The 27,306-nt window shown below is 40.3% G+C and overlaps 1 protein-coding gene across 1 annotated transcript in view; it reads left to right on the top strand.

Annotated features, from left to right (window-relative positions):
* The first annotated feature begins 855 nt into the window (after nt 1-855).
* pth2ra (parathyroid hormone 2 receptor a) overlaps nt 856-27,306 on the top strand; it is a 51,489-nt gene continuing 25,038 nt past the window's right edge. The window contains exons 1-7 of the mRNA XM_047601132.1: nt 856-1,467; nt 8,464-8,563; nt 12,036-12,146; nt 12,649-12,773; nt 14,657-14,754; nt 18,178-18,361; nt 22,620-22,773. Of these exons, the coding sequence (XP_047457088.1) occupies nt 1,402-1,467; nt 8,464-8,563; nt 12,036-12,146; nt 12,649-12,773; nt 14,657-14,754; nt 18,178-18,361; nt 22,620-22,773 (838 nt within the window). The 5' untranslated portion in view covers nt 856-1,401. The remainder of the gene's footprint in view (nt 1,468-8,463; nt 8,564-12,035; nt 12,147-12,648; nt 12,774-14,656; nt 14,755-18,177; nt 18,362-22,619; nt 22,774-27,306) is intronic.

Below are 27,306 nucleotides of genomic sequence, written 5' to 3'. Positions count from 1 at the left end.
CTATATAATCAATATGGTCTTAAAGTGCAGCCTCTCAGCTGTAATTTGAGGGTATTTACCTCCAAATTTGAAGAAGGATTTAGGAATAACGGTCCCTAACTTGTGGCTGCATTTTTATTTATTTATTTATTTATTTATTTTCAAGGGACCAAAATAAGTAATTGGCTCATTTGACTGAAAACCTGTTTGTGGACTATTCCCTCATTAATCATTCATCACTTAAGCAGTTAAAAGGTCTGAGGTTGTTTCCAGGTGTGACACTTGCTGTGACCCCACAACATGAGGTCAAAGGAGATCTTAACGGAAGTGCAACAGACTATCCTTAGGCTGACAAAAGAAGAAGTTATTAGGAACATCCTTTCCACGCTGAATAAAAACCCCTTCATACAGTGTTTTTCACAAGTGAAATAGATTAAAACAATAAAATGACAGTAAACTACAATACCAAAAAATAAATAAATAAAATACAAAACTTAGAATTTCCGTATAGTCATTTAAGAAATGCTAGAGAGAAGTGGATTTTTTTGGAGAATTTCAATCAACCAGTCTTTATTTACATAGCACTTTAAAAACACACAGCTGCCCAAAGTGCTGTACACAGACATGAGGACAGATTTAACAAGATTGAAATCATAAAAACAGTCAAATCAAACAATAAGAAGCCAAAGTGCTATAGTATACAGACATGAGGACAGATAAAGCAAGATTTAAGCCATTAAACAGTCAAGCAGTGAAAAACAATAAGACCCAACATCTCAAACTGAGTTAAAAGCCAAAAGGGGATGGGGGGAAAAAAGTGTTTTAAGAGAGGATTTAAAAAGAAGAGGTGAGTGCGTGCGCCTCAGTCACACTGCTGCGTCTGTTCACCGTGAAGCCAAACAGCGCCTGCAATGACGCCCGAGGGTAGAGGACATCTTCACATCACTAATCATACGGTGGCCGTGAGGCAGGAAGCCAACGAAGGGTGAGAAATTTTAACGTGCCCGTCGCACGCGAAGTCCGCTTTTTGTGTGTTGCGCACAGCTCGGGCGCTCTTGGCTGTCCCCCCGCGTGCCACGGCGCTGTAATAGCGGGAGCCTCCGGGACTCAGCGCGTCTCTGCAGAGGCGGCGGCGGCGGTGCCACGGGGAGCGGTGTTCTTGAGGAGTCAGGTCTGGTCTGGAGACGTTTCTGGGGAGACGACGGGAGCGTCTGAATGGACCGGCGTGGAATATGGGGAATTCGGGATGCGATGAAGCGCGCTCTCCCACCGCGCTACACGGCTCCTGCTTGGACCGCAAGTTGTGGTGAAAGTTTCGTGAAGCTCTCACCCGGAGATGCCCCGACTACACCGGGGAGTCAACTGAACAAATAGCCCGGCTCGATATCTGCGCAGCTGGGGGAGAACGCGCACCGAACAACTATGGAGTTACTCTTATGGATGTTTGCCTTAAACTTTTTCCCGTGCTGGACTTCAGTTGACGCACAGGTAAAGAAACATTAACACACATTATTGGATCAATTTCTTCATTAAATAAACTGCACTGACATCTCTCTCCCTCTCTCTCTCTCTCTCTATCTCTCACCCTCTCTCCCTCTATCTCTCTCTATCTTTATTTTCTTTCTTTTTTTTCTTTTTTTCTTTTTTTTTTTGGTCAACATGCTGAAACATGTCTCATCTGATCTCTAGTCACATCACTTAAGCTGCGACAAACACTGTCACTTCTGCGTGGAGTTAAAGTGTTTCCTCCTGCCGTGCAGCTTATCTTCTTACAGTGTCTAGGGTTTATTTACTCCTCAGATACCGGAGGAGCAGTTACAGAAATGTCAGCACCCGGGGAGTGAACAGTGTGCTGATATTTTGTGCTTAAGCTTTTCCTGATTGCAGATTCTGGAGGCACAGCCTTCCCTGTCTAATCTGTTGAATTCCGCTCAACATTTGTGTTTCCTTTTCCAGAGAATGGTCGCCAGCGACAGCACTGCAGAAGCACGCTCTGCATTTCTGTCGGACCTAACTTGTCAGGAGCTATTTGTTCCTGATATTAGGCACAGCATCAATAACCATCATCTGCCAAATTGCCTCTGCTCGCTCTTGTTGGATGCCTAACAAACCACTTTACGTTTGGATAAGCAGCCCATATCTTCATATGATTTGAATAAAGTTAATAAAACAGCCCTAAGCAGAGGAGACAGTAGCTCATGTTAAGATGTCTGATCATTCATTTGTATGAGGAGTGGCAAGAAATCGTCATTGTGTCATCAAATGTCAGACATGCTATGCTAGACGTGCTATTAACCACTGACCCACAGATTTACTCATATATTAGCCGCAGCTTGGTTGTTGCATTTTGAGCTGAGGGCAGCACCACGGACAGCTCCTTCAGCACCAGAAATAATAAATTGTACTGCAAGGGAGGGCATGGACAACAATTCTGGTGTTTTTTTGTGTGTGTGTCTGTTTATTTTATATATACTAAATCTCTCTGTTTTTTTAACTTCAATATGCCTAAAATAGCTGAATCTGTGAAAGTAATCGACTTCCACTAGCATGTCTGTAGTTCACTGTGACATACAGGTAGTAATATAGGTAGTTTACAAATTCCTGTGGTGAACTTTTGCATTTGTGTCCATGCTTGTCTTGCTGTACCCAATCATCATAACAAAAGGAGAGAGATCGTTTTCCTGTACGGCTGCATCAATTTCATTCACGCTGTCAGTCTTTCCGTCTGTATTTTGTCATGGATGTCACTGTGTAGTAATTACGTTATGAGGCAGCTGGTTTCTAGTGAGGAACAAGATCATGCAGGTATCTTTCTTGACAAGCATTAAACTATGCACTTCTAGCCGTGCCACAAATTCTTCACACTCTGCATTAAATGTACGTACTCACTGTTCTACTGTGTTGTATATCTATATATATATATATTATTTTTCAATTTTTTATTAAGTCTAATTTATGCTGTGCAGTCTTATTTTTTTACACTTATTTAGGTTTTGTGTTATTGTACCACTGAACACAGAGACCAGAGTCAAATTCCTTGTGTGAGGTCACGTATTTGGCCAGCAAAGTCGATTCTGACTCAGACCAATCAGTGTCCTGTGAGGAAATACAAGGCGTGTTTTAGATGTGATGACAGTCAGCGAGAGGGGCTTGTGACTTGTTGTATTTCCTGATGTGCCCTCTCCTGCATCAAGTTAATCAGTGTTATGCTGCGTTCACACTAATTGCACATGGCAAATAGATACAATTCAGTCACTGCCCTTTTCAAAACTGTTTCCAAGAAAGACTTCTGGAGAAATATTACCCTTTATAAGGTGTAACTCTCTCCTTCGTAATTCCGCTCAATAAGCTTTATATGTCAACCGTGTCTACATTCAGTGTGTACAAGTGGTGGATATGGACAACAATTGGAGGTACACTAGATCAAATGCACCTAAGCTCATTGGATGAAACCGGAGTTAGTAAATCTGTGGTCAGTATTTATGATATTGAAAATGATTCATATCTCTTCCTATGTGAGGCAGGACAGTGGTGTAGCAGTTAGCAGGTTTTCTCTGGGTTCTCCAGCTTCTTCCCACCATCCAAAGACACGTTTTTGTTTTTTTGATTGGTTGGTGCCACCTTTGTACATCTTACGTGAGACAGAAATGTTAGAGTTTTCCAACAAACTGAGACCTGCAGTATTGCCACTTATCCTTGGATGAAAAGTCCTTTATTGTTTCAGTGCATATGTCTGTGAGCTAGTTAGTTAATCTTTATTGAGTGGAGAGACCTTGTGTGGCAGGGAGGACAGTGCTACACCTCAGTGAATAGAGGGGGAGAACGAAGGACAGAGAAAATGTAGAAGGATGGACAGAGGAGGGGAGGCAGGTGGTGCTGGTAGGAACTGGTGGAGCGTGGGATTCTGTGCTTTCCAAGGTTTCTGTGTAGATCTCTGGAGAGATGGGAGAGTCCACGCGGATAAGGGTGTCCCAATAGAGGAGCTAAGTTAACGACAGGACACGTAGTGATAGAGTGAAAGAGCAGTCCAGCCCTCATTAGGCGGGATTCATCAATTCTACTTGATGTGGCCCAGCATGGGCTGGAAGGTGACACCACACATGCATGTGGGCATTCCCTAAATATGAGTGAGACCATCACCAGGGCCCAGAGTAGATTCAGGACCCGGCCCCCTAAAACCACCACCCCAGCTAGGGAACACATGGGCACCAAACCCAGAGAATCACCACAGCCATGGGGCACGTAACAGCCCCTTCAATGTGTACTTGTGGTTTCTAATACAGTCCATTCACAAATTTCTTTCTAATGGCCTCATTTTTGCTTGATGACATTAAATATATAAAATGTAAATATACAATTCATTTCAGGGCACACAGACATGAAACACACACGTTTAAAAATGCAGTTTGATCTGTAACTCGCTGTCTGTGAATTCTCTTTGGCCATGGTTGTGCAAGACTCCCTGTAAAATATTGTGGGTCACGGGGGAGCACTTTCCAGAATGTAGCAGCATATGAGATGTTTCCTGAAATATGAGATGGAATCCGCTAAATACATGCAATCAGGTAGTGCAAACACCTACAGTGTGTTAGTATAATAAAAATAATGAATGCAAACTGTCACTTTATGCATAATGGTATTATGTCATTTAAATGGTCTAATGTGCTTAACACAATTTGTAAGATAAGGAGTTGCTTCTACAGCATTTAATCCAGTCCAGCTTCTTGTGCTGCAGTGTAGAAATTGCTGCGGAGAATGGTTGTTATTCAACGTATAGGACAGAAGTAAATTAATTGTTAATACATGCATATATATATATATATATACATAGAGAGAGAGAGAATTGTAATATGTTTGTGTGTCCTTGTCCATGTTGTCCATCTTGTCCATTCAAAGACTGTATTGTGAGCTCCTAGGCTATTAGGAAAAGCCAACAAGTCAAAAATTAGCGGAGAGACCAGACAATAAAATGAGGATTGTGGTTATGGATTAGAGATTCTTTGAGTAGTTTTGATGCTGGTTAGCCAACAGTTCACAGTTTCACGGATAGAAATCATTTTGTACTGTGGTCACTTTTCGTTAAAAAATGGCTTCTCTTGGTGTGATTATCATATCTGTTCATGAGCCTACCACATGCAAAGCCTTAGCTGAGGCAGTGCCTGACTCACAGCTCATTAAAAAATGAGCAAAGAGGTGGAACATGAGAGAGGTTGAGGCAGACGGTAGCACCAACGTAAACAGCTATCAAGGCCCCCCCCACCCTTAATTATGGGTAACATTAGCCGAGCTATAATTTAAATGGTTCTATAAAAATAAACCTCCATATAGTTGGGGCTTCAAGACTACAAGTTTATTTTTTACTTTTTATTTTTTATTTTTGTACTGGAGTGTAAAGATATGTATTTCTTTTGAAAAGTTGGGCATTTTAAGAATTGGTTCTGGGGGGGATTGACTCACTTTTGGAGCCAGCCTAAAGTGACCGTTTGAGGATTTGCAATTTTTGGCACCATCGTATTTGGCTTCATTTTTTAGCCACAGAGCTTGCCGCTTGGTTTCTCCACACTTATGACTCAGATCGAACTCAGATCACATTTTATGGCCAATCACTGCAAAAAGCAACTCATTTGAAACCTAATCACTGTATGAGGTTTGGGTACAAAGATAGTCCGGAGAAATGGTGGTTAGGTGATGATTGCTGCTTTGCAAAAGTTTGTTAAATAAACAAGATGGCAATCCTTTGCTTTCTGTTCTGGTTTGCTGTATCTTTAATTTATACAGATATAAATCCAGTCTTGATTTTCCTGCCTGCGCACACTGGACATGGAACTGTAAAGTAAGGCTCGAAGTCATTTCCTCTTATTAACACTATGTACAGTGCAATCTTGAGACTATCTGTAAAGAACATAATGGCTGGTTGTCCAAGCTTGACTTGAAACAACATTGTTATTTCTCTGGGCAGGCTGACAAGTTGTGAGATAACATGTATCTACAGTACAATAATATCTTTATTCAAATTTTCAGTGCATGAAATTGAATTGGGATAACCGGAATAAATGCCGGGTCTGCAGACAAACAGATTGTCAAAGCGTTTAGGCAGTGGGTGCAGTGTCAACTGTTACAGGAACTTGGTGCTAGAAACAAAACATTTGTTGTAACACTTCTGCATGTGACACTGTCGACCCAGCGGAGGCACAAAAATGTCAGGGTATTTCACAGACGAAGGCCTTCGTAGCAGCTTCCACCAAACAGTCTTAAACGCAAACAGTGAAAGGAGGGGAAGGTGGACATGGATCTTAGTGATTGGCAAGACTGAAAATGAAAGATAATCTTAAAAATTAGCATGGTAAATTAGAATTTACATAAATGAAAATATGCATCTGGCAGGGCGATAGAGTAATGTACTGTATGTACTGCTCTCTTTTAACCATTCAAATGGCCCTAACATCTAGAGTGGACAGGATGGACACTGAGCCTCTTCCGGACATACGCCCTGTAAGTCCTGTAGTGACATAACAAAACATTTCAGTGTCATGTCAGAGGAAGTGCCACACAACAGCGATGATCATTTTTCCAGACCACTTTCAACGTGGAGCAATGCTGATAACAGAATTAACATAAAAGGCTGATGCAGCGGCATACGGACATGCAGAGAGAAATGTAAATGGGTCTGCATTAACAGATCATGTGACGACTGTTAAAAAGAAAATTTCAGATCGTTGAGGAGTTTGAGTTTCTCATATCCGATCAGTCTCTTCCCCTTTTACAGGTGAGTTTTAAGAAGCCATCTGAAAACTACTATAACAACCTCAGCCACATTCCAGTTTTTATTTATATCAAATGCTGGATAAATGAATCCGGGAAGACTATGTCTATGCAGCATGTTTTTTTTTTGGGTATGAGCGTGTTCAGCATTAAGCCAGGTTCCAAATGAATCATCTGTGAATGGCCTGTGTATAACAGCGGGGTTCTCTAATAATGTGATGCAAAATTGATTCACAGTGAGACGAGGGGATGAACCATTATGGTGACCACCGATTTATCCTTTAGCGTCTCGGTTTAATGCTTTGGTTTAGAATTTGTTGCATGCTAATGATGCCGTCATCCATCTCAACTGTACTTAGATGATAGTTTTGTTAAACTGTCACAAAAAAAAACACCTAAACTGTCCCAGAATATTAGCTCAACATTTTGTTTATTACTTTAACCACCAAAACTGCATATGGCAGTGTAGTTATGATCAATCCATGACTCACCCAGCAACAAACTGCAGCACAGTAACTTACATCTTCTTTGAAGTCATTTGATGATGCCATGCAGTCCACTGATGAGGCTGAGAGAACTTTTCTACCCTTTAGAAAGTGACAGCTCCAACAACTGCACCAAACACTGTTATTTTCATTTACAGGTAACACGAATATGTACTTAGAAATTACATGAAGCCACATAAACATCTCTTTCCAATCTAAGGTCAATCAGTGAGATATTACGGTGATCTGCATATTTCTCCAGATTCGCGTGGCTTGTTTGTTTTAAAGAGCAAGATGAAGATGTGAGACACATTTGACAACTAACAGAGACAGCGAGGAAATGGTTAGCAGCCAATTACACTGGAAGCCTCAGACTGGATTGATTGCATCAATAATTTAGTTCTCAGTGATGAATAGACCTTAGTTGCACAAGCTTTTCTGTCATCACACATGCACATAAACCTGTCTGCTTATCAACTCACGCACACATTCTGTTGTCAAAAGGTGAAGCAACATGTGCTCTAACAAAACCAATGAAGAACAAAAATTTGTTCAATTTGTTCCAAAGAATAAACTATGGGTGTGTTAGCATATGGGATAAGAGACAATACAATCAATAGCATCATTATAACATGTTGTTAGTGTATGCAGTAATACACTACTAACTAGCATACAGTTCACAATTGACCTCTGTGCCAATGTAAAGCACAAGTCAAACAGCTGTTCGTCATGTAAAAGTTGTGGCCAATGTCACCTTTATGGTCATATGAAAGGTTTGTTTCAGGTTTGTATCAACAGAGCAGTTGACCAGGGCTTTAGCACAATGTCACACTTTAAATGATTAATCTGGGATTCTGCTGCTGATTTATAAAGCAACAAGACTGAAACAACACTAGAATATTGTGGGATGACAATACTCATTACTCACAATAGAAAACAAAAGTGTTGCACACAAACATGACAATGTGAAAGTTAAATCTGTGATATAATGTGTGGATAAATGAAACCGAATCGCACAAATTTCAACGGAAGAACTAAAATGAAATTTGTGATATAAAGTGTTTCCTGTTCCCGTCTGTCCATTGTTTTATTTGTCTGTTTCTCGGTTTATTTCAGTCATAGCTGTCCACCGATTGATAAATTGGCCTGAGCTACAGCAGGTGGCAGACGCAAGATCTCCCCAGTGCTGTTGAAACCTCGCGGTCAACGAACTGATCTTGTTTGTTGTGCTCCACAGATGGGGTTTGACGGCCCTCTCTCTGCACAGGAGCAGATGTACATCCTGTATGAAATCAAAATGCAGTGCTACCAGAACCTTTCCAACATGGAATCAACAGGTACAGAAGATACGGACAACGACTTGTCAAACTATGCACAGCTCTGTATGTGTGGAGCAATCTGAGTTTAGCTTCCGCTCATTTGAAAACAACACTATTTTAAATAATGTGCTCTGGGAACAATGGTGTAAAGTGGCTTTCAGAAGTAATGGCATCAGTAATTAATATTTTTGGATTACATTAATACAGAGGGCAGGAGGCTAAACGGGGGAAAAAATTAATGAATTTTTATTACGATATTTTATAAAGGGAGAGCAGAGAAATGAACCAGCAGGTTTTCAGATTTCATGGAGCTTCATGGAAGTGGTTCTCACATTGGACGTGTTGATGGTGTGTAGATGGGATGCTTCAGGTCTGCTATAGACTTTTTGTCTGCTTGTAAAGAAGAGATTTCAAATTCAAATATTAACTACTTCAACAGCCTAAACAGCACACACATCTTTACATATTTACACTATTTATGTTATGCTGTCAAATCCTGGATAAATGAATACATGAAGACTACGTTTATTAAATATTCTCCTAATAATCTATGGATTAACTATGAGACAAGGAGACTTATAGAAACTCCGGATCTTTCCTCTAGTGCTGTCAAAATTCAGTCTTTGTTTGATGCTTTGATTTATAAACCATAACATGCTAAATTAATGATGCCATCCTACATGCGGACTCAGTATTAAAAAGACATGTCAGAAAGGGATCTGTGGGATCTAGGCTAAAGTCGAATTAAAAATGTTTACAACTCCTACTTTAGGAGCCACATTTAAAAGAAATGTGACCACGTACTGCACAAAACCTGAGATCCATATTACAGCCGTACTAGCTAGGTTTGAGACAGCTGATCACACTGGAAGTCCCGGACTGCATCGATTGCATCTATAATTAGTTCTCAATGATGGTAAAACCTTTCCTGCGCACACGTTTGTGTAATGAAACGCACCATAAACTCATCTGCACATCCACTTATACGCACAAGTTGTTGGCCAAAGGTGACGGAACATGCGCTCCAAGAAAGCCAGCGTAGAACGAACACTAAGCATATTCAATTTGCTCTGAAGACGTTAGACTGCGAGCATGTTAGCATACGGGAGAATACTCATTTAGAGAGAACAATACAGTGAATAAGATGTGTCGTACATGAATATGTATGCTACGCAAATGCTATTCTTCACATCAAGCCTAGAGAGCTAATTGAGTAGAAAATAGGGTTCTGAGGAGATTTGAGGAAATTTCTAGAAGATTCCCAGTGGAAATAATGAAAGCTGTTTTCTTTTTGTCTTTTTCTTCGGGGGATTTAAACCCTGAAACCTTTTCAATTCAACAAAGCTGCATACACAACATGAAATTATCTATTAAAATAGATTAATATTCCAGTGCTCCTGCAGATCATTTCAATTAAAAACAACAAACGATGGGAAAGTTGTTAATCATTATAGCAACAATTAAGGGGTCTGCTCTGTACTCCATCTGAAGTGCTTGCTGGCAGGTTGAGCAACATCCAAAACATTCACACACACTTCATGATGTGATAGCTCAGCTGTGTGGAGGTGAGAACGTAAGCACTGTTTGAATTTCTAGTTCCTTCTCCTCCATTATTTATTCCTCATGATTTGCTGTTGTTGTTCTTAGCAAACAACTATATGCTCCAAACCCTCCAGCAACTTGTTTTCGTTTGCGTCCAGAAAAACACTGTCAAACCCCGGGGGCAGCCACTGATCCTTCGCTCCGAATGTTTAGAGCTCTGCATATTTCTGTTTGTCGAAACTGGTATTTTAATGTAACGGAGCACAACTTGATGTGATGTGTCAGAGAGAAGACACAAACAGGCCACGGATGTATAGAGGCAGTGAGACTGTTTACAGTTTTCCAGTCTCTCAGGTGTTTCCTCACGTTCCTGCACAGGCATCTACTGTATAAAGTCTACAAAGAAAAGTGCAGAGAGCACAAAAAGCTCAGTTTACACTAAGAAGGGAAACACACAGACCTCTCCCACATTGCAAATGAACTTTCAGGTACTTTTCTCTCATATTATAAAGATCGACTTAGGCAGATATGGCAGTGGTAGGTTCATGTCTAAATCTGAGTCTGAAGTAGAGTTTTAATGAATAGATGCATTTATATCTTCAGTGAATACCTAACCAAACCCATTCTCCTCCAAGACCCAATGTTCCAACAATCATGCTACATAATGTAGGTTCTGCATTTTGCATCTCTTCTAGCGACGTAACTCACAGTGTATACACAATTCTGTATTGCCCCGTATCACAGATTTTATCTCTTATTAAAGAGAATTTAATTTTTTTCATGTAAAGTATTACAATTCAAGACACTTTCATGATGAAAAAAATTTACATTTCAAACGAGCGCAATAAATACCATCTTTAGTTGAGGTTTTCTAACTGCAACCAGTAAAAAATTGTCAGACTAGCTGTGATGAATCAGAACAAATAGGCTAAGTATAAAATAAACTAAAATACACTATGTTGCCAAAAGTATTCGCTCACCCACGCACAAACTTAAGTGACGTCCAATTCTTTACCCATGGAGTTTAACATGACGTCGGCTCACCTTTGCAGCTATAAGAGCTTCAACTCTTCTGGGAAGGCTTTCTACAGGGTTTAGGAGTGTGTTTATGGGAATTTCCACCATTCTTTCAGAAGCTCATTTGTGGGGTCAGACACTGATGTTGGACAAGAAGGTCTGACTTTCTGTCTTTCATTCACAATCTAACTCATTCCAAAGGTGCTCTGTGGGGTTGAGGTCAGGACTCAGTGAAGGCCAGTCAAGATCTTCCACACCAAACTATGGACCTTCATGTTGGAACAGGAAGGGGTCACCCTCAAACCGTTCCCACAAAGTTGTGAGCAAGGCTTGTCCAAAATCTCTTGGTATGCTGAAGCATTCAGAGTTCCTGTCACTGGAACTAAGAGGCCAAGCTCAACTCCTGAAAAACAACTGCCCCAAACTTCACTTTGTCAACCTCCAAACCCAGGTTCATCTGTCATGTTGCCAGACGGAGAAGCGTGATTGGTCACTCCAAAGAATGCATCTCCACTGCTCTAGAGTCCAGCGTGTTGCTTTACACCACTGCATCCAACGCTTTACATTGCACTTGGTGATGTATGGCCACAGGAAGTTTGGAGATCTGTAGTGTGGAATATTTAGCAGTGAGGAAATGTCACATCTGGTCTTGCACAGGTGGCATCCTATCACAGTACCACGCTGGAATTCACTGAGCTCCTGAGAGCCACTCATTCTTTCACAAATGTTTGTAGAAGCATGCCTAGGTGCTTGATTTAATACACATGTGGGCATGGAAGTGATTGGAACACCTGGATTCAGCTATTTGGATGGGTGAGTGAATAGCTTTGGCAACATAGTTTATACATGGCTTTAGCAAGAAAAGCTTAAATGACCGCTGCCCAGGCACCAGATGGAACTGTGTGTCGACTGCCTCTGCTTCTCACTGCAGATGAGGTGTGCCCTCCAGACTGGGATGGTCTGATTTGTTGGCCGCATGGCACCCCAGGGCGGGTTACCAAGGTCCCCTGCCCATCTTACATCTATGACTTCAATCACAAAGGTAAACAGTTTATTTGTAAGCGGCTATACATATATGATAGGGAATATAAATATATATAAATGATTCTTTCTGTTTCTGCTTTAAGTATTCTTAAGCATGACTTACTTTATACTGGAGCAGCACATTCTGAAACACAAAAAATGTATGAAAGACCCAGAGGTCTTTGTTTAAGCTTTCTTCCCTTTATTAAATTTGTTAAAGTAACACCATCTGAAGTCACTAATGAGACTGAAGGCGGGTGGAAATATATTGGGAATTACAGTGAGAGAAGCGCTGATGTAAAGGCACAAATCCAGAATCCTGAAACCTAAGTAGCCAGATGGTTTTATCATCTTACACTTTACACGCTGCTCACCGTGGATGTGCGGGGTATTTGATTGCTCCACGTAGAAAAGCACAGGGTTAATTATCTGAACTTCTTGTAATTACTTTTATCTGTGTGCAGTGTTTCAGTAATAACTTGTGCAAATGTTGATCATCAGTTAAAAGCATGACTTTGCAGGACACGCTTACAGGAAGTGTGATGTCAACGGTTCGTGGGTATTTGTGGACCTTTGGAACAAAACATGGACCAACTACTCTGAGTGTCTTCGCTTCCTCCAGCCCTTCAGTGACGAGGACGGGAGAGTAAGTGCGACTGCAATATTTACGGGCCAGCTGTCGGATGCACAGGTTTAATTTAATACATGGGAGAGTTTGTCCATCTCAGCGCAGTGTTATTTGTTGTTAGAAGTTCATGCATAGAGCTTCCATTCATGATTTTTAGTTTCATAAATGAAATATTTGTTGACAGACGTCTGAATAAGGGACAAATTTGATGTAGCGTGATGGGGTTTTTGTTATTTCCTACCTCTGTAATCATCTTCCAACATTGTATTAAACAAGAAACAAACATTTATCCTGCCTCATCACAGGTACCACCTCCTCAAAATACACAATTTTGTACTGTAATTAAATAAAAAAATAAAAGTCGAATATTTGATAAAGAAATACTGCAGAAAAACTGTGGGTGGTTGATGAGTGGAAAAGAAAAAGCAAACAGGCAAAGAGCTATGATTATCTAGTTAAAGCCGTGTTAACTTTATTTTGGCCACTTGAGGACAGCAGAACAAGCTGTGAACACAATGCGCTGTATTATTGTGTCTCTTATAAAGCTGATATAGCCAGTGTGCTGGAAGACAGTCAGACAATCATTTGGAAGAAAGCAGGAACATTTATTGACCTGATCTCATTAATTCAGGTAATGAGTGTAAACATTTTGTCAGCAACCTCATACAGCGAGGCCCCCAGATGAAGGTCCAGGTGCGTCTAGATGCTGGGTGAGGGGAACTTTAGTTGAGACCCCTTTGACAACCAGAATGAGACAGTGTTGCATGACAGAAAGACAGAGTCGTAGGTTGCACTGAATTTAAAGTAGAGGTGCCTTGGGACTGACTGTCTCGATCATCGGACAGGAGTTGTGATGGAACTGAGAATTAAGGGATTATGACAGCTCAAGAAAGAAGACGTGCCAAACAGAATAGAGCAGTGGAAATAATCCAAACTGATAGACAAACGTATTGACATTTATTGGGAGTATTTCTGTGTGAGGTGCCTAAGTAACGGTAGGTCTAATAGCCATCAAATTGCTGTTATTTGTTTCGTCTCGGCATTGGTTTCCAATAAATCCAGATAGAAATATCAGGCTTTTAGGTAATTGCTCCTCCATGTTCACCTACTGATTACTTCAGCTGTCTGCTACTCGGTTTCTAAGCAGGAAATAAAATTGAGGACCTGAGATTTAAATTAATTTTAATTTAAGACCTTCACAAGGCTCAATTTAACACAAGTCTCTTGAGTATGGAGGAGGGAAACTTTTAATTTAGATCATGGCCCACAAGAAATCCCTATGATGCATGATAAGCCTCTAGCACTTGACTTTCTTCAGCTTAGAAAAAATGTGTAACCTTTCAGCAATTTGAAAACTGTTACTGTTTTATAAAAGCACACGTCATGCAGGCAGAATATAAAATCACTTTGGAGAAAAGATAGGAAACGTCACCTTTACTGAATACTGCGAGTAAAGGTTTGAATATTTTTGGAAGTGACTGTACAAAGAAATGTACGAGTATGCCTTCACTCTTATAGATTCATCGACTGTTCATTTTTCTTTTGAGCCTCCAAGAGACAAAGACAGTTGACTGACTGTAGAGAACTAAAGCCATCTCTTACTCATGGCATCAACTGAATCTTGTTACAGCTCTGAGTTTGGCCGATTATTGAAAAGATGATGTTACCTGAGACTTTGGACAGACAGAGGCATGGCGAAAACCCCTGAAGGGATTTCTAGTTTTGAGATAACTTTAAAGTCCTCATTTGTCAGAGGTGATGAATTTTCTCTTTTTTTCTCCAAACTTGAGTATTAGTAGTGAGGGCATTCGAGTTGCCCCAGAAGCCTCCTGTTGTTGATTTTGTGAGACTGCCTGTGAAAGATTCAGCTGAATTGCAAATGTTTCTCTGTGTGTCTGCAGCAAGACTTCTTCGAACGCCTTTATGTCATGTATACCATCGGCTACGCTGTATCCTTCAGCTCTCTGCTAGTGGCCATTGTGATCATTGGATACTTCAGGTAAGAGACGAGTTTCCCTTAGTTAAGTGAAATGTCCAATGGAGGCCAAAGTACACATCTGTGGCGCTGGTTCCATACTCTTATTTTTCTACCTCACGCCAGTTCCAGGAACAGCAGAACAGCGGCAACGATTGGCAATCATGGTTCGACGGGTTTTGAAAAATCTCTGACAACCAGGCATTATCATTTTCGCTGTGATGCATTCATTTCCATCCCTATTGTCCCGCTGCTAATACGCACAATTTCAGGTTTTTGAGTGCTATGCGTTTTGTTGCGCTTATAATAACAAGATTGCAAAATTGTGTATACATTAAAATGCCAGAATGCTAATTATGTGTTTTCAAAGTGTGCTGGGGGGGGGGGGGGGTTTCGTGTTGCATGCAAAATAGAAAGGAAATAATACACAGTACAAATTATTGTATCCTCATACTGTATATAAGTCCAAAAAAATCTGTTGTCCGTTTGTTCTGGGATCCCTACTTTGCTTGATGCATTTTCATCAAATAGAAAGGTTCAGTAAAAGAATAATTATTAAGACCAAGGTCTATACAGCCACAATAGAAAATGTCTGTTCACAGCTGGTGCAGGATTTAGTGTCCCCTCATGGTGGAAATTATGGATATGGTTTGGGGTGGCGGTAGAGTTTAGTGTATCTTCAGTTAAGGTTGGACTCTTTATCATTTAAAACACTGTAAACATATACTTTAATTTAATCTTTTATGTAATATAACATGATCTTTCTCTAATAAAAACCACACAACTGCAGCCACAGTGCAGGATATTATGAGATATTATGAGACTGTTCAAGGAATAGGCTACCGTGTTGTACATGAATGGATCATTGTGTGGTATGTATCTATGCTATGTATGGTACAATATACTCAGAGGGAATTGTCCCAATAATAAGAAATCTGTTTGAAATATAACTGAAACAACATTTAAGTGACCAGCGTTCAGGAATCTGAATCTTAAGAAAGTAGGCTTTGTTTTGTTTTTTTGTACTGGGATACCTGAGAACTGGATGTGAATGCCAACATTGTGTACTGAAGTGGATGCACATTAGAAGTTTGACCAGCTTTACATTACATGCACATAACTAACCCATCAATGCAATAATTAATGAATGGGAATCAATGAATAAATTAGAGCGCTAAAGCCAAGTATTTAGTTATTAATTACTGCTGCTGCAGGTCTAGTGTCCCCCGGAACCGAATATTCTCGTCATTTCATGTTCAATATTAAAGCTTCACTGGGACGTTTCTCGCCAGTTTATTAATCCGAGCTAATTACTGATCTTGTGATTGACTGGGCACACCATGTGCAAGGTGGAATAAGAAAAAAAATGCCCCATGTCTCAGATAGCTATTCAGAATTGAGAATATGCAACAGGAAATGAAAAAGGGCTTTCTATATTTATTTTGGATTTAAAATGAAATTATTTTAGAAATTGCATTAAAATAAAAGCTTTGGCGTAGATGGAAGCATTTTCCTACTCCACCTAAGAGAGAGGGAATTAAATTGTAAGCCATCATTTTCAACAGTTAATAATTCATAATAATAATCGTAATTCCACTGGCGAGGTGTTTCACAGCAGCAGTACCAACCCTTTGAGCTGAAACTGTATGTAATAAAGACGCCCACTTACTAGAAGAGGAACTGAGTGGGACACACAGGTGATGAGGAGAGAGACAATACGACGATCATAACGGTTGGGATTTATAGCAGAATTAAAACAAATCACAGTTTATCTAAGCATAGTCAGTATTAATATGCCACTGTTCTGATCCATATAAGCGACTCCCTTGGAGTTGACTGTAGGAACTGGTGTGTGTTCAACCATCCTCCGTACACCCAGGAGATGAGATCACACCAGTGTTGCACATGCATTTTTTTTCTTTCACATAACTCCAACGTAAAGGTAATCCATCGCCGCACTGTCATTGTCAGTGAATACTCGCTTGATTGGTATGCTGTGTGGAAATAACCGTCGCCTGATTTGAATACCATGCAGTTGCAGGACTTGATTTGATTGGGAGGGATGGAACTAGAAAGTCAAGTCAACGGGATCCAACTTTTCCAGAAAGGAAAATGCCCGAGGTGATGAGAGCTGAGCACTTCACACAGAGCACATCCCCTGGATCCTTTGCAGATAAAATTTCAAAGAGCCATCAAGGTGTCTTTTGAGAAATGCAGGTCTTATATCGTCTTTCTGGTTGACTTCATAAAGCAGCTTATAAATCTTTGATTTAGGTTATTCATCAACCTCCCACAGCTCTAACTGCTGTCTCCCTTTGTTGTCTCTTCTTAGAGACACTGTAAATGCTGTGCATTACTCACTGTGAAACTTTATTTATAAAGCCGCTGTACATGAAACTCTGGAAAACCGCAGTCAACAATAAGCTCATTACCATATAGTATAGGATGTCCAGAATATCTAATACAGCATCGAATCTATAGAATAAAATTATTAAAAATAAAACAATAAGTCATGAAAAAAGCATCAAATCCTACATACTTGACGCATGTATGCCACAGGGGTTCTCAACAACAATTAAATGATTCATGAGAGCCAATTAAGGGTTAATAAATCATATAACTCCACTCCAACACTGTCATCATCATAAACCCTCAAGACCATGACCCACTAATTGAACTGGAGATTTCAAGGCATGGCTTGTACTCGAAATGAAAATACATGTTAATATACAGTATGCAGCTGTCCGCCCCCCTGCCGTTGTTGATAGTTTATTTACCTCTGTGTCCACTGAGAGCAGCAAACAGTTTACAGATAGGAGACGCACGTACAAGTGCTATCCTTGCTTCAAGTATGAAATTCTCCAGGGAGCAGGGTCTGTCAGTGCCAGACCACAAAACCTACAATGAGATGAGTTTCTCTGACAATGTCTGCGCCACCAGTTTCCTGTTTATTGGAAACTACAGCTCGGTGTCATGGTGCTGGATAAGCTGATGATTTGCAGGACTGGCTTGCGCTGCATTCACAGTTTCACTTCTCTGCCAAAAATAGTCACAGAGGAATCCTCTCGTCTGCCGGCTCGATTCAACTACTGTTTTTCAACTCGTCTTCCTGTTGGGGCGGAGGAGGACCTATACAGCACGCTGTACAAAAGACTCCTCTTACGTGCATTTTTATCGTGCCCTATGGTAGTAGGACAATAGAACAAGAACATAGGGGAGGTTGACGTGTGATTAGCACCTTTGGCTGGAATGAACCGATAACAACCAGTGCTCATGTAAACAAAAAAAATAATTAACCAGACTAAAAGCTTTTAAGTTGTTTTCCTTTCATTTCTCCTCTTTGTTTGCTTGTAGACCTCCGCGCAAACGCTGACTGTTTGTATTTAATTTTCTTTATTAAATTAATTATTCATTTGTAACTACTAACACTATTTGCTTTCTTGGCAGGCGGCTTCACTGCACCAGAAACTACATCCATATGCACCTGTTCGTTTCCTTCATGCTACGGGCAGTCAGCATCTTCGTGAAAGACAAAGTTGTCCACTCCAGCGCTGGGCTGCAGGATTTTGACTCTGCCCTGATGGACAACTTAAAAACAGTTAGCATAGCATCACTTGACAAGTCTCAGTATGTAAGTACAACACTTTCTTCTTTCCATCCTTTTTTTTCTCGTTTCCAATGTCAGCAGTTTTACATTAGGGTATAAAAAGACCCTGGTTGAGAGTAGAATGGCAAGTGCTTCGAGTGCTCTGGTCATAGCAATCTGCTCTGCTTTTTTTTTCTAAGAATAAGAGCCAAATGTGGAACAAGACACATTTCAGATGTCAGTAATGTCAGTAAATGCTACAGTAAATTTCTTCCCCTTTTCCTACTGTGTGGCTCATTTCCTACTTTGAGTTTTTCAGTTATTGATATCCCACTGAATAATACACAAGCTTACAAATTCATGCCATTTTGTGATCATAGCTATCAAAGCTCTGCATGTGGTGTGTTTACTGTTACAATATTATACTTCTGCATGCTGGGATTGCATATTAATCCCAAATCACCGTGTCAGTTCAGTGATTATTATGTCAAGCAAAGCAGTTATACCTCTGTGGACCCCCTAGGGGTCTGCCCTGTTGAAGACCTAAGATTTACACAAATATGGCATTTATTAAGGATGCAGATGACTTTTTTTTTAAACCGATACCGATAACTTTCTGCTTCCAAAGGCCGATACCGATAACCGATAACATACCTGGAGATAAGAAAGACTAATGAACAAACAGTTTTGACTCTTAAAATGAAGACATTTATTTTTTCAGATGAAAAACTTTTAGCAAGCAAACATTTGCTAAAAGATCAGGGTCAAACAAAGCTATATTGATATTTTGATATGAACATCACAAAATAAAGGCCTCTAGACCTGAAATACTTTGCATCAGGTTTAAAAGCAAATAAAGTGAAAGAGTGCATTTCATAAGTTCTAAAAAATAAATAGTGCACTGACACAACATTTATTGCACTCAGCCAGCGAACTGACGCTCTGATGCTGATGTATCTGCCTGTTACATTCTGACTCGACGGCCTGACAGACTGCATCATTGTAGAAGCTTCAGCTCAAAAACGATCTTCTCCCATAAAGACTGATCTCTGAAGGGCAGAGATTTTTGTTCATTTGTTCATTTTCATTTTTGTTCAAATGTGTTGTTACACGATCTTTAATGGAAGCGCACAGGTGAACGGTGTGTTTATATAGACTACAACTTGTATAGCGATCTCCCTCACTTTTTTTTTTAACGATCATGGCAGCGCTCTGCATCGAAAACAGGGGATTTGGCGGCAGATATCGGGCTCTGTGCAAGACACAGTGACTTATTCTAATGTCATCAGCCTTTCGAAGGAGCGAAGGCTTGACGGGTCCATTCTTCAGGTGATCAACAAATCGCAACGTCATGTGCAACGTACGCGATGACGTATGAGGGAAGAAAAAAACAGGCGCGTAGCTCTCACAGCGGGAGGTCCGACCCGGGACTTTTGCCGATGTGAAAGCTATAAAGGAGAGTCGGCCTGGGTCTGAAAAATGCCGGGTCGAATGATGTGAAAGCAGTGAGAGTTGACGAGTTGTTTTCCGACATTAGGGAGTAATGCATTTTTTTCAGTCAGAAGGCTGTTTTCATTCACTGCAGGCCGTGCAGGTTTCATGTAGGAGAAGGAGCGCCTGATTAAAAGTGCGGACAAAAATATATATTATATGTTATCGGACCGATAAGTCATGATATCGGACTTATCGGAATGACGTCATAAATTCCTGATATCGGGCCGAATATTATCGTGCACCCCTAGTATTTATATTATACTACTAAAGGATTTGGTAAATAAATCAAGGTCCTGTTATCAGACCGTTAAGCCGTCCTCATATAACGTCGCACAGCCTGAAGCACCTTTAAACAACTATAGAAACATGTTTGTGAGCTCAGGCTGCAGCAGAGGCCTGTGTTTAAATTGTGCTAAAGTCGCAGATATGTCATGTGCTTGTGTCAGTGTCTGTGTCTTGCTGATCGGGGTGATATTTAAATCTTGTCCACCAAAACTGATACGCTTAGAGCAAAGCTCAGCCACTGCTGTTGTCAGCTATAATGAAACTATGGACAGGTAGGGAAAGAAACACAACCGGAGACTTTTAAATCACAAATGCACAACAAAACTTTCCCGTAAATAGTGCACACTATCACAAAAAATAAAGAAGCAAAAAGGAATTAGATTACACCAGTAAATCCGAGTGCGACCTGTGGCACACAAAATCTTTAGTTTCAGTGGAGGACAACAAGAAGCTTTGGCAGTAATTTTAATGGACACACTTGTACTTTAAATTAAAACACCAACTTGATTTGTACATCCTTTCACATTTCAGACTGCCGAAACTGCAAATACTGCCAATTAAATAATGTCTATTAACCCTTTGCACGAGTATATTTTCCAGAGTAAAACATTAGGCAGTCCATGTTACTCTTTTCCCAACAAATGGTTTGCATGTCAAACAGATACCCTGAGGCCTGACCTCAAGGTCTCGCCAGTCTGTTGAGTCCTTTTCACCCTCATTAAATACTTTACATCCACCACTGTGTATCCACATGTTTAGTTTTACAAAAACTAAAATAAAATAGGTTGCAGTTGTTGGAAAAGAAATAACAAGTAAAAAGTGGAGTTAATAGACGCTTTTTGTTTTGGTTCTGAACCGTGTGATTAAAAAAGTAATTTGTTTTCAGCTGCAGGAATCTTCCTGATTTTCCGATGCTGTTTCGCTGGGAAATTAAACTAAACTTCTTCTTTTTTTTTTCTCTATCTTCTCTACAAAACGTTTGCTGTTACCTTCGATGCAGCTTAGATTTGTAGAAGAATTACCTCAGAACAATGGAAAATATGTTGTTTTTTGTCTTGTTTGTCATTGTTAGGAATGCTTTCACCAGTTTCATTCAAATAATGAAAATAATAAGAAGAAATTAATGTCTACCACCACGCATTGACAGATAAAGATACAAACATGCCCGTGGAGTCTAATGAAGCGTCTACTGGCTCGGCGTCGGGAGGGTTGCGTAATGAAAGCCGAAATGAAAACATTTCAAAAATGTGGACACTCTGACAATACACCTCCATGGTAAATGTCATATTTGGACTTTTCTGACTAAAAGTAGCATGTGTGAGCATTTTAGTGCAACGTTCGACTAAAATGCAGTTCATTCATATTATTTCATGCAGATTATACAGCCTGAGAACTGACCCCTTTATCAGACAAATATCACAAGAACCTTTAAGTATCAAACTCTGCACATTCATCAGAAAGCACTGTCAAGGTAAAATGTGCAAGTTGAAGATAAGAAAAACACATCTTGGAGAGGCACATCTGGGTTAGACAGCTTGGCACTGATTATTTATGAAATAAAAATGTCAGGTTTACAACCTGTAAACATGTTATGTATGTGTCAAATACTGATTATGAGTATTACCAGGCATACAGTGTACTTGCTCCATGATATATTAAGTGTAACGACAGGTAATGTGTGTGTTGCAAGTGCCAGAGGAAGAGTTGTGTGCACACGGATGCACATTCAATATAAAAGGAAACCCATGTATCTAGACGATTAACACGTGTTATCTAAATAGCAAAACTGACATCTTCTAATGGATGGATGGATATAAGAATACCATTATCTTCAATGATTGTATCCTACAGAAGCTCCAGTGATTGAAGGGAAAGAGATTTATCTGTCACAGATGGTATTGCACTCTTTAGAGAGGGTGTGTTCTGAACAACCCACAATGTCTGCACGTCATTTTTGTACATTGTGCTACTGAAGTGGTGAAAGACAAGTTCAGACTTTCTGAAAAACAGAAGCTGCTTTATAGTGGGCAGGTAGCTTGTTTTACATTGTATGTGTGTGTTCAAATCATCAAACTCAAATCAAATGAAATCAAACTTTATTTATAGAGTACTTTTCATACATGAAAAATGCAACACGAACTCTCCCCAGACCCTCATTCAAGCACACACACTCACACGCACCAACACACACGTGCGCAACACACAGCATACCACACACAGTCACACTCCCCAAGCTCCCCCACCAAGATAAAATACAGCATGGCTGAGCACTGAGGGACCAAGTGAAGAAATACCATGTTAACTGTTAAGTGCACACATGAAGAAATGTTTCATAGAATCCTAATGTGACTTTACTGTATGTTCCAATTCTGCTGGATTTTCACTTAGTGAGATGCATGGACTAAAAGTGGTGTCATGAATTATAATAGACTTTACAGTAGTTTGTGTTAAGTACTGTGATCATTGCAGGAAAGTGAACATGGTGGATGAATAGGTAATGAATGTTTTTTTTGTTTGTTATCAGATTGGCTGCAAGGTGACAGTGTTACTGTTCATCTATTTCCTGGCCACCAACTATTACTGGATCCTGGTGGAAGGCCTCTACCTCCACAGTCTCATCTTTATGGCCTTCAGATCAGATTCCAGATACCTCTGGGGCTTCATACTTATTGGATGGGGTAAGACATAATGATGCCTGACGTGTCTGCGTTGGCTCCAGACACGTCAGATTATGATTATACAGCACAATATAGCTTTTCTGCAACAACCCACCCTTTAGGTGGCATGTGTCACCAGTCCTAATATGTCGGTCGATCATTAAAATATTTAAGCAGATCAAAATCAACCAAATAAAATTTTGAATAAACATTTTTGACATTTGCTGGTGCTGTTTATTTCTCTCCTTTTGCATAAAAATGTGACACTGTTAAGACAGATCAAAGGTTTCCATTCACTAGAAGAAACTCTTTTGTCTTTTCCTTTGAAGCCGTATGCATGCATAAGGAAGGAAGAGGAGACCCACGAGTGCGGCGTAGTTTGCATTTCAATTCTTGAAAATACAATGTAATTGAAATGACAGTCAAACAGGAGCAAAATGGCAAATGTTGATCATAGTGGTTTACGTAAGCGCTGAACGCTAGAGCACAAACTGTAACCTGAAAACTGATGATGTGGTGATGAATGTAGAATCTAAATAGTAAAGCAAGTGTGGCATGGGATGGTTAATTAAATACTGTGTATTCAATGCTTTACATTGGCTGGTGCACTCTGGTACAAAGTCGTGTCCAGGAGTCCACAATGGCACTTAAGCTATCACATGGTGTTTCTTGCCTTACGTCTTGTGTATTTTCCCCACATAGTGCAACACATCTGCAGAGGATTATGTGTCTTTCTGCAACACTGTAACTGTAAAGCACACATGACTAGAAATAATTTTTCAATTAACAGGGTAGAGCAGAAGAATGAGCACATGTCAGTAATTTAACCTCCGTTCCAGTCCTGGTGCTTTCACCGCATCACACGCCAAAGTCAGTTGAGGCAGTTTATCTCTAGACTGAGCATCATGGTTATGTAGCAGTAGGACCCAAATGCAGGACACTGGGATGAGGCAGAAGTAGGAAACAAAACAAATTTAATGAAAACCTACAAACAAACACTGCTGTTGAGAGGCAGGATAATCCAAGAACACAGGAAAGCATCAAAATCAAAGCGAGAACTTGGGAACGCGAGAAACAAGAGGAACAAACAGGGGGATGATTGCAGGACAGAACAGAGATAAAACAGCGGACGACTCAGCAGAGCACAAATGGAAAGACAGGGCTATATAAACACAAGGGTGGAGCGGGAAGAAACACCATGAAATACCTTACAAAATGAAATCAGGAAACACAAGGAAACCAAACAGGGTCACAGAAAATCCTCAAATTTCAGAACCATGACACTGAGGTGAAGGTGAACATTGAGAATGGGGATGCACAGGTTCTTAATTTGTGTGACTTAATTTGTTGAATACATTATGTTGTGAAAATCAGCATTATGTTCAAATACATTTTATTCATTGGAGTAATTCAGGATGCAATTCATAGTTTGCCAGTTACACAAAGCAACAGGCGAATAATGGGAGAACCGGCGCATATTTCTTTTCCAGTGTGTGTACCTGTGCTTCTTTGTGTCTCTGCATGAGACACAAACGGGGACCTACGCACATGTAAAAACGTTGCTCTGTAGCACATCGTGTTTTTGACTCACTCCTTCTTCTCATATGCATATGACCCACTTTAGATGGAATCTAATTGACAAATGATGCATCCAGCCTCTGTCTTTCTCTGACGACATTTCTCCTTAGTAAACATTTGGAGCTGGTTTGGCTTGACAGCATCAACAGATAAGAGGAGAAGTGTTTCCCAGCACGGCAGAAACACTTTGCAAACAAGTTGGACCTGATGGATTTCACTGTCAACAGGAACTGCAACTCATTTCCATCAGTTAACTTTCTCTAAACACTAACAGTTTTCATATTTATTTTCCATCAACTGCCTATTGTAGAGTTAATATAAACCTTTCACTTTAAGGGAATATAATCGGAGCTAACACTCCCGTTAAACTGCTAGCCTTGCACTCTTTTCTTCATTTTCTCTGTTGAGTTACAGATAAGATAAAGAATGCACTTAAAATGTCTTTAGTTAGCAGATTATATATTGAACAGTTGTAGCAGTGATGACCCAATTGAACTTCCACTGATTCATTTTGTTAACTGTGATGAGGCTGCCATATTTAGTGGAGGGTTTTAAGACAATGATAAAAGGAAGTTACATTTTGTCTAAGGGAGGTCACCCATGTCTAGCCCCAATCACAATCTTATCACTGCTCTTTATGATGCAGTACATTTGGCTGCTCCATAAGTAATTTCCGATGTAATTTACAGACCCTAAAGTCTCTTTATTAAGTAGTGGCTTACTCTCTGCTGCGTTGGCTTCTGTGGGTACACTGCCTTCTTCCACCTCGTTGAATTGCTTTAAGCTTCATTGGAACAACTCTATCTATAACCATTTGAAAGCTTGTTTCTAAACGTGCCCAAGGGCACCAAATGCTGCAGCATTATAAAGATTTGTTGTGGGACCTGAGTTAAGTAAATCCAAACTGTGTCTTGAAAAACTGACCCAGAGAAAAGGCAGTGTAGTTACTTGTGGTCCCCGTTCTGGCAATTTGCTGAGAAGTACATTGTTAATGATTTACAAATTGATGGGACAAAAGCGGAGTGAAAGAGAAGCCAAGAACTCGCACAGCCTAAAGAAATTAATGGTGGAGTCGTACGTTTCTTTGGGAAGGTGTATTTGCTGACTTTATAAGTGGTTTTCAAAGTATGGCAGCTCCTTTCATATCCTGTGAAATGACAGTGGGAATGTTCCACAGGCCAGAGGAGCATGTTTGTTTGTGTGTATTAAAGTGCAACACATAGTGGCCTTGTCACATAGAGGTCTGGCATTTTACAGCAGAAGAACACACCAACACAGGCAGGGGAAGTGCTCATGATAGGCCAGCCTGAATGTGCTGCGAAGGGGAAGGGAAATTGGTGCTTCTTTTGAGACTGGACACACTTAAGGCCTGCTGGACAGACAGCACCGTGGGTGTGTCATGCACAAGAGTGTGTTCGATTACATGTGTCAGTATGCTAACAGCGTGGAGGAGTCTTTTGTGTGTGAATGTTTAAGGGCTCTCAGGGGCATTATTCAAAATTAGCCTTTATGCACAGGAAACTGAAATGAGTGTTTTTAGTTGTCCCAGTCGACCCTCATATTTAAAAGCACCTCATATGCTGTGTGTGAAGAGGCTGTTAAAAAAATTATGAGACCTTGCACTATTGATGATACGATAACAAATCGCATGTCCTTTATTTATTTTTCCTCCCATCACTATCGAATAGCAGGTAACTGGACAAATGTGTGGTCTGTGGTCAAGTAACACAACTCCAGCACATTTTGGTGTGGAATTCACTTTTGCACCACCGATACATGATGTCTTGGTATCTGCTAAACCTCTACCAAAGTGGCGGACTTGTGATCAAAAATTAGCCCTTACATACTGTTTGGGTCAAATCTGACGCATTTGACATTTGACAGTAGTAAAAATACCCTAAACATCATTATTTTAGCCTAAAATTTGATGACTTTTCCTGAAGTGACCCAAAATAATAATAATAATCAAAAACTTTTTTTCTTAATTTAAGTTTTTGTATAGATGCTACACATTTTCATGCACTGATGCTGTTATGGGTCAAATTTGACCCATATCTATTCAGATGGACTTTAGATCTACTGGTGTGGGTCAAATAAAAGGAAATTGTTGTTTTAGGGAATCAAGCTGTACGAATGTTCTGTACATGTCATGCTTGTGTGCACTTTATATGCGAAAGAAGTGACAGAGATCAAGGGGACCTCACCCCTCTCACAGGAACTGTCTGTGTTCCCGAAACATTTGCCCAGGTTCCTGCAGACACAGACACCTGCTGGTCTTTGTGGGGGCAGAGGGAATCCCAATATATTGAAATACCACCAACTAACATAGGACTGAGCATAAATGGTGCATAAAGGGAACAGAAGGAGTCAGACGGTGCCTTCACACAAACACAAGATATGCACCTGCACCTGCACCTGCAGTGTAAAAAAATAATGTACAAAGTAACACATTGAAATGTTTGTGTTGGGAGGGAGGTGGGTGGCAGGGATCATAACATTATAAAGGCAGGTATGTGTTGCCATTTTGATGACAGACATCATGGCATCAAGAGTGAATGTCCAACAGGCCCTGGATCTACTCTTCCCAGATGAGTCTGATACCGATTTAGAGGAGGACGTATCAGAGTACACAGTAAACGTGGAAGAAAACTCCTCATCTGATGAAAAGGAGAGGAGCAGACAGCAGGGCAGACATTCATTTTTAAAAAACAACAACAACAACAACAAAACAGTCTTATCTGTTGGTTGTCACTTCCACATCACGTTGCAGGGAGATGTGAGAGAAGATGACTCTGGACCCATAAGACTGGCCACCTCCCATGCAGCTGACATCTTGTCAACATTCCATCTCTTCTTTCCTCCAATCACTGAAAAAAATGATTGAAATGACAAACATGGAGGGGGTTAATTGTTACAGGCAGGAATGGAAGACCATGGATGTGACTGACATGCATGCCAACATGGGGCTTCTAATAC

Source organism: Mugil cephalus, chromosome 12, assembly GCF_022458985.1.
Source record: "Mugil cephalus isolate CIBA_MC_2020 chromosome 12, CIBA_Mcephalus_1.1, whole genome shotgun sequence".
In the NCBI taxonomy this organism is placed as follows: domain Eukaryota; kingdom Metazoa; phylum Chordata; class Actinopteri; order Mugiliformes; family Mugilidae; genus Mugil; species Mugil cephalus.
Note: the sequence above shows the minus strand (reverse complement) of the source record. Positions and strands in the feature narration are given on the sequence as shown.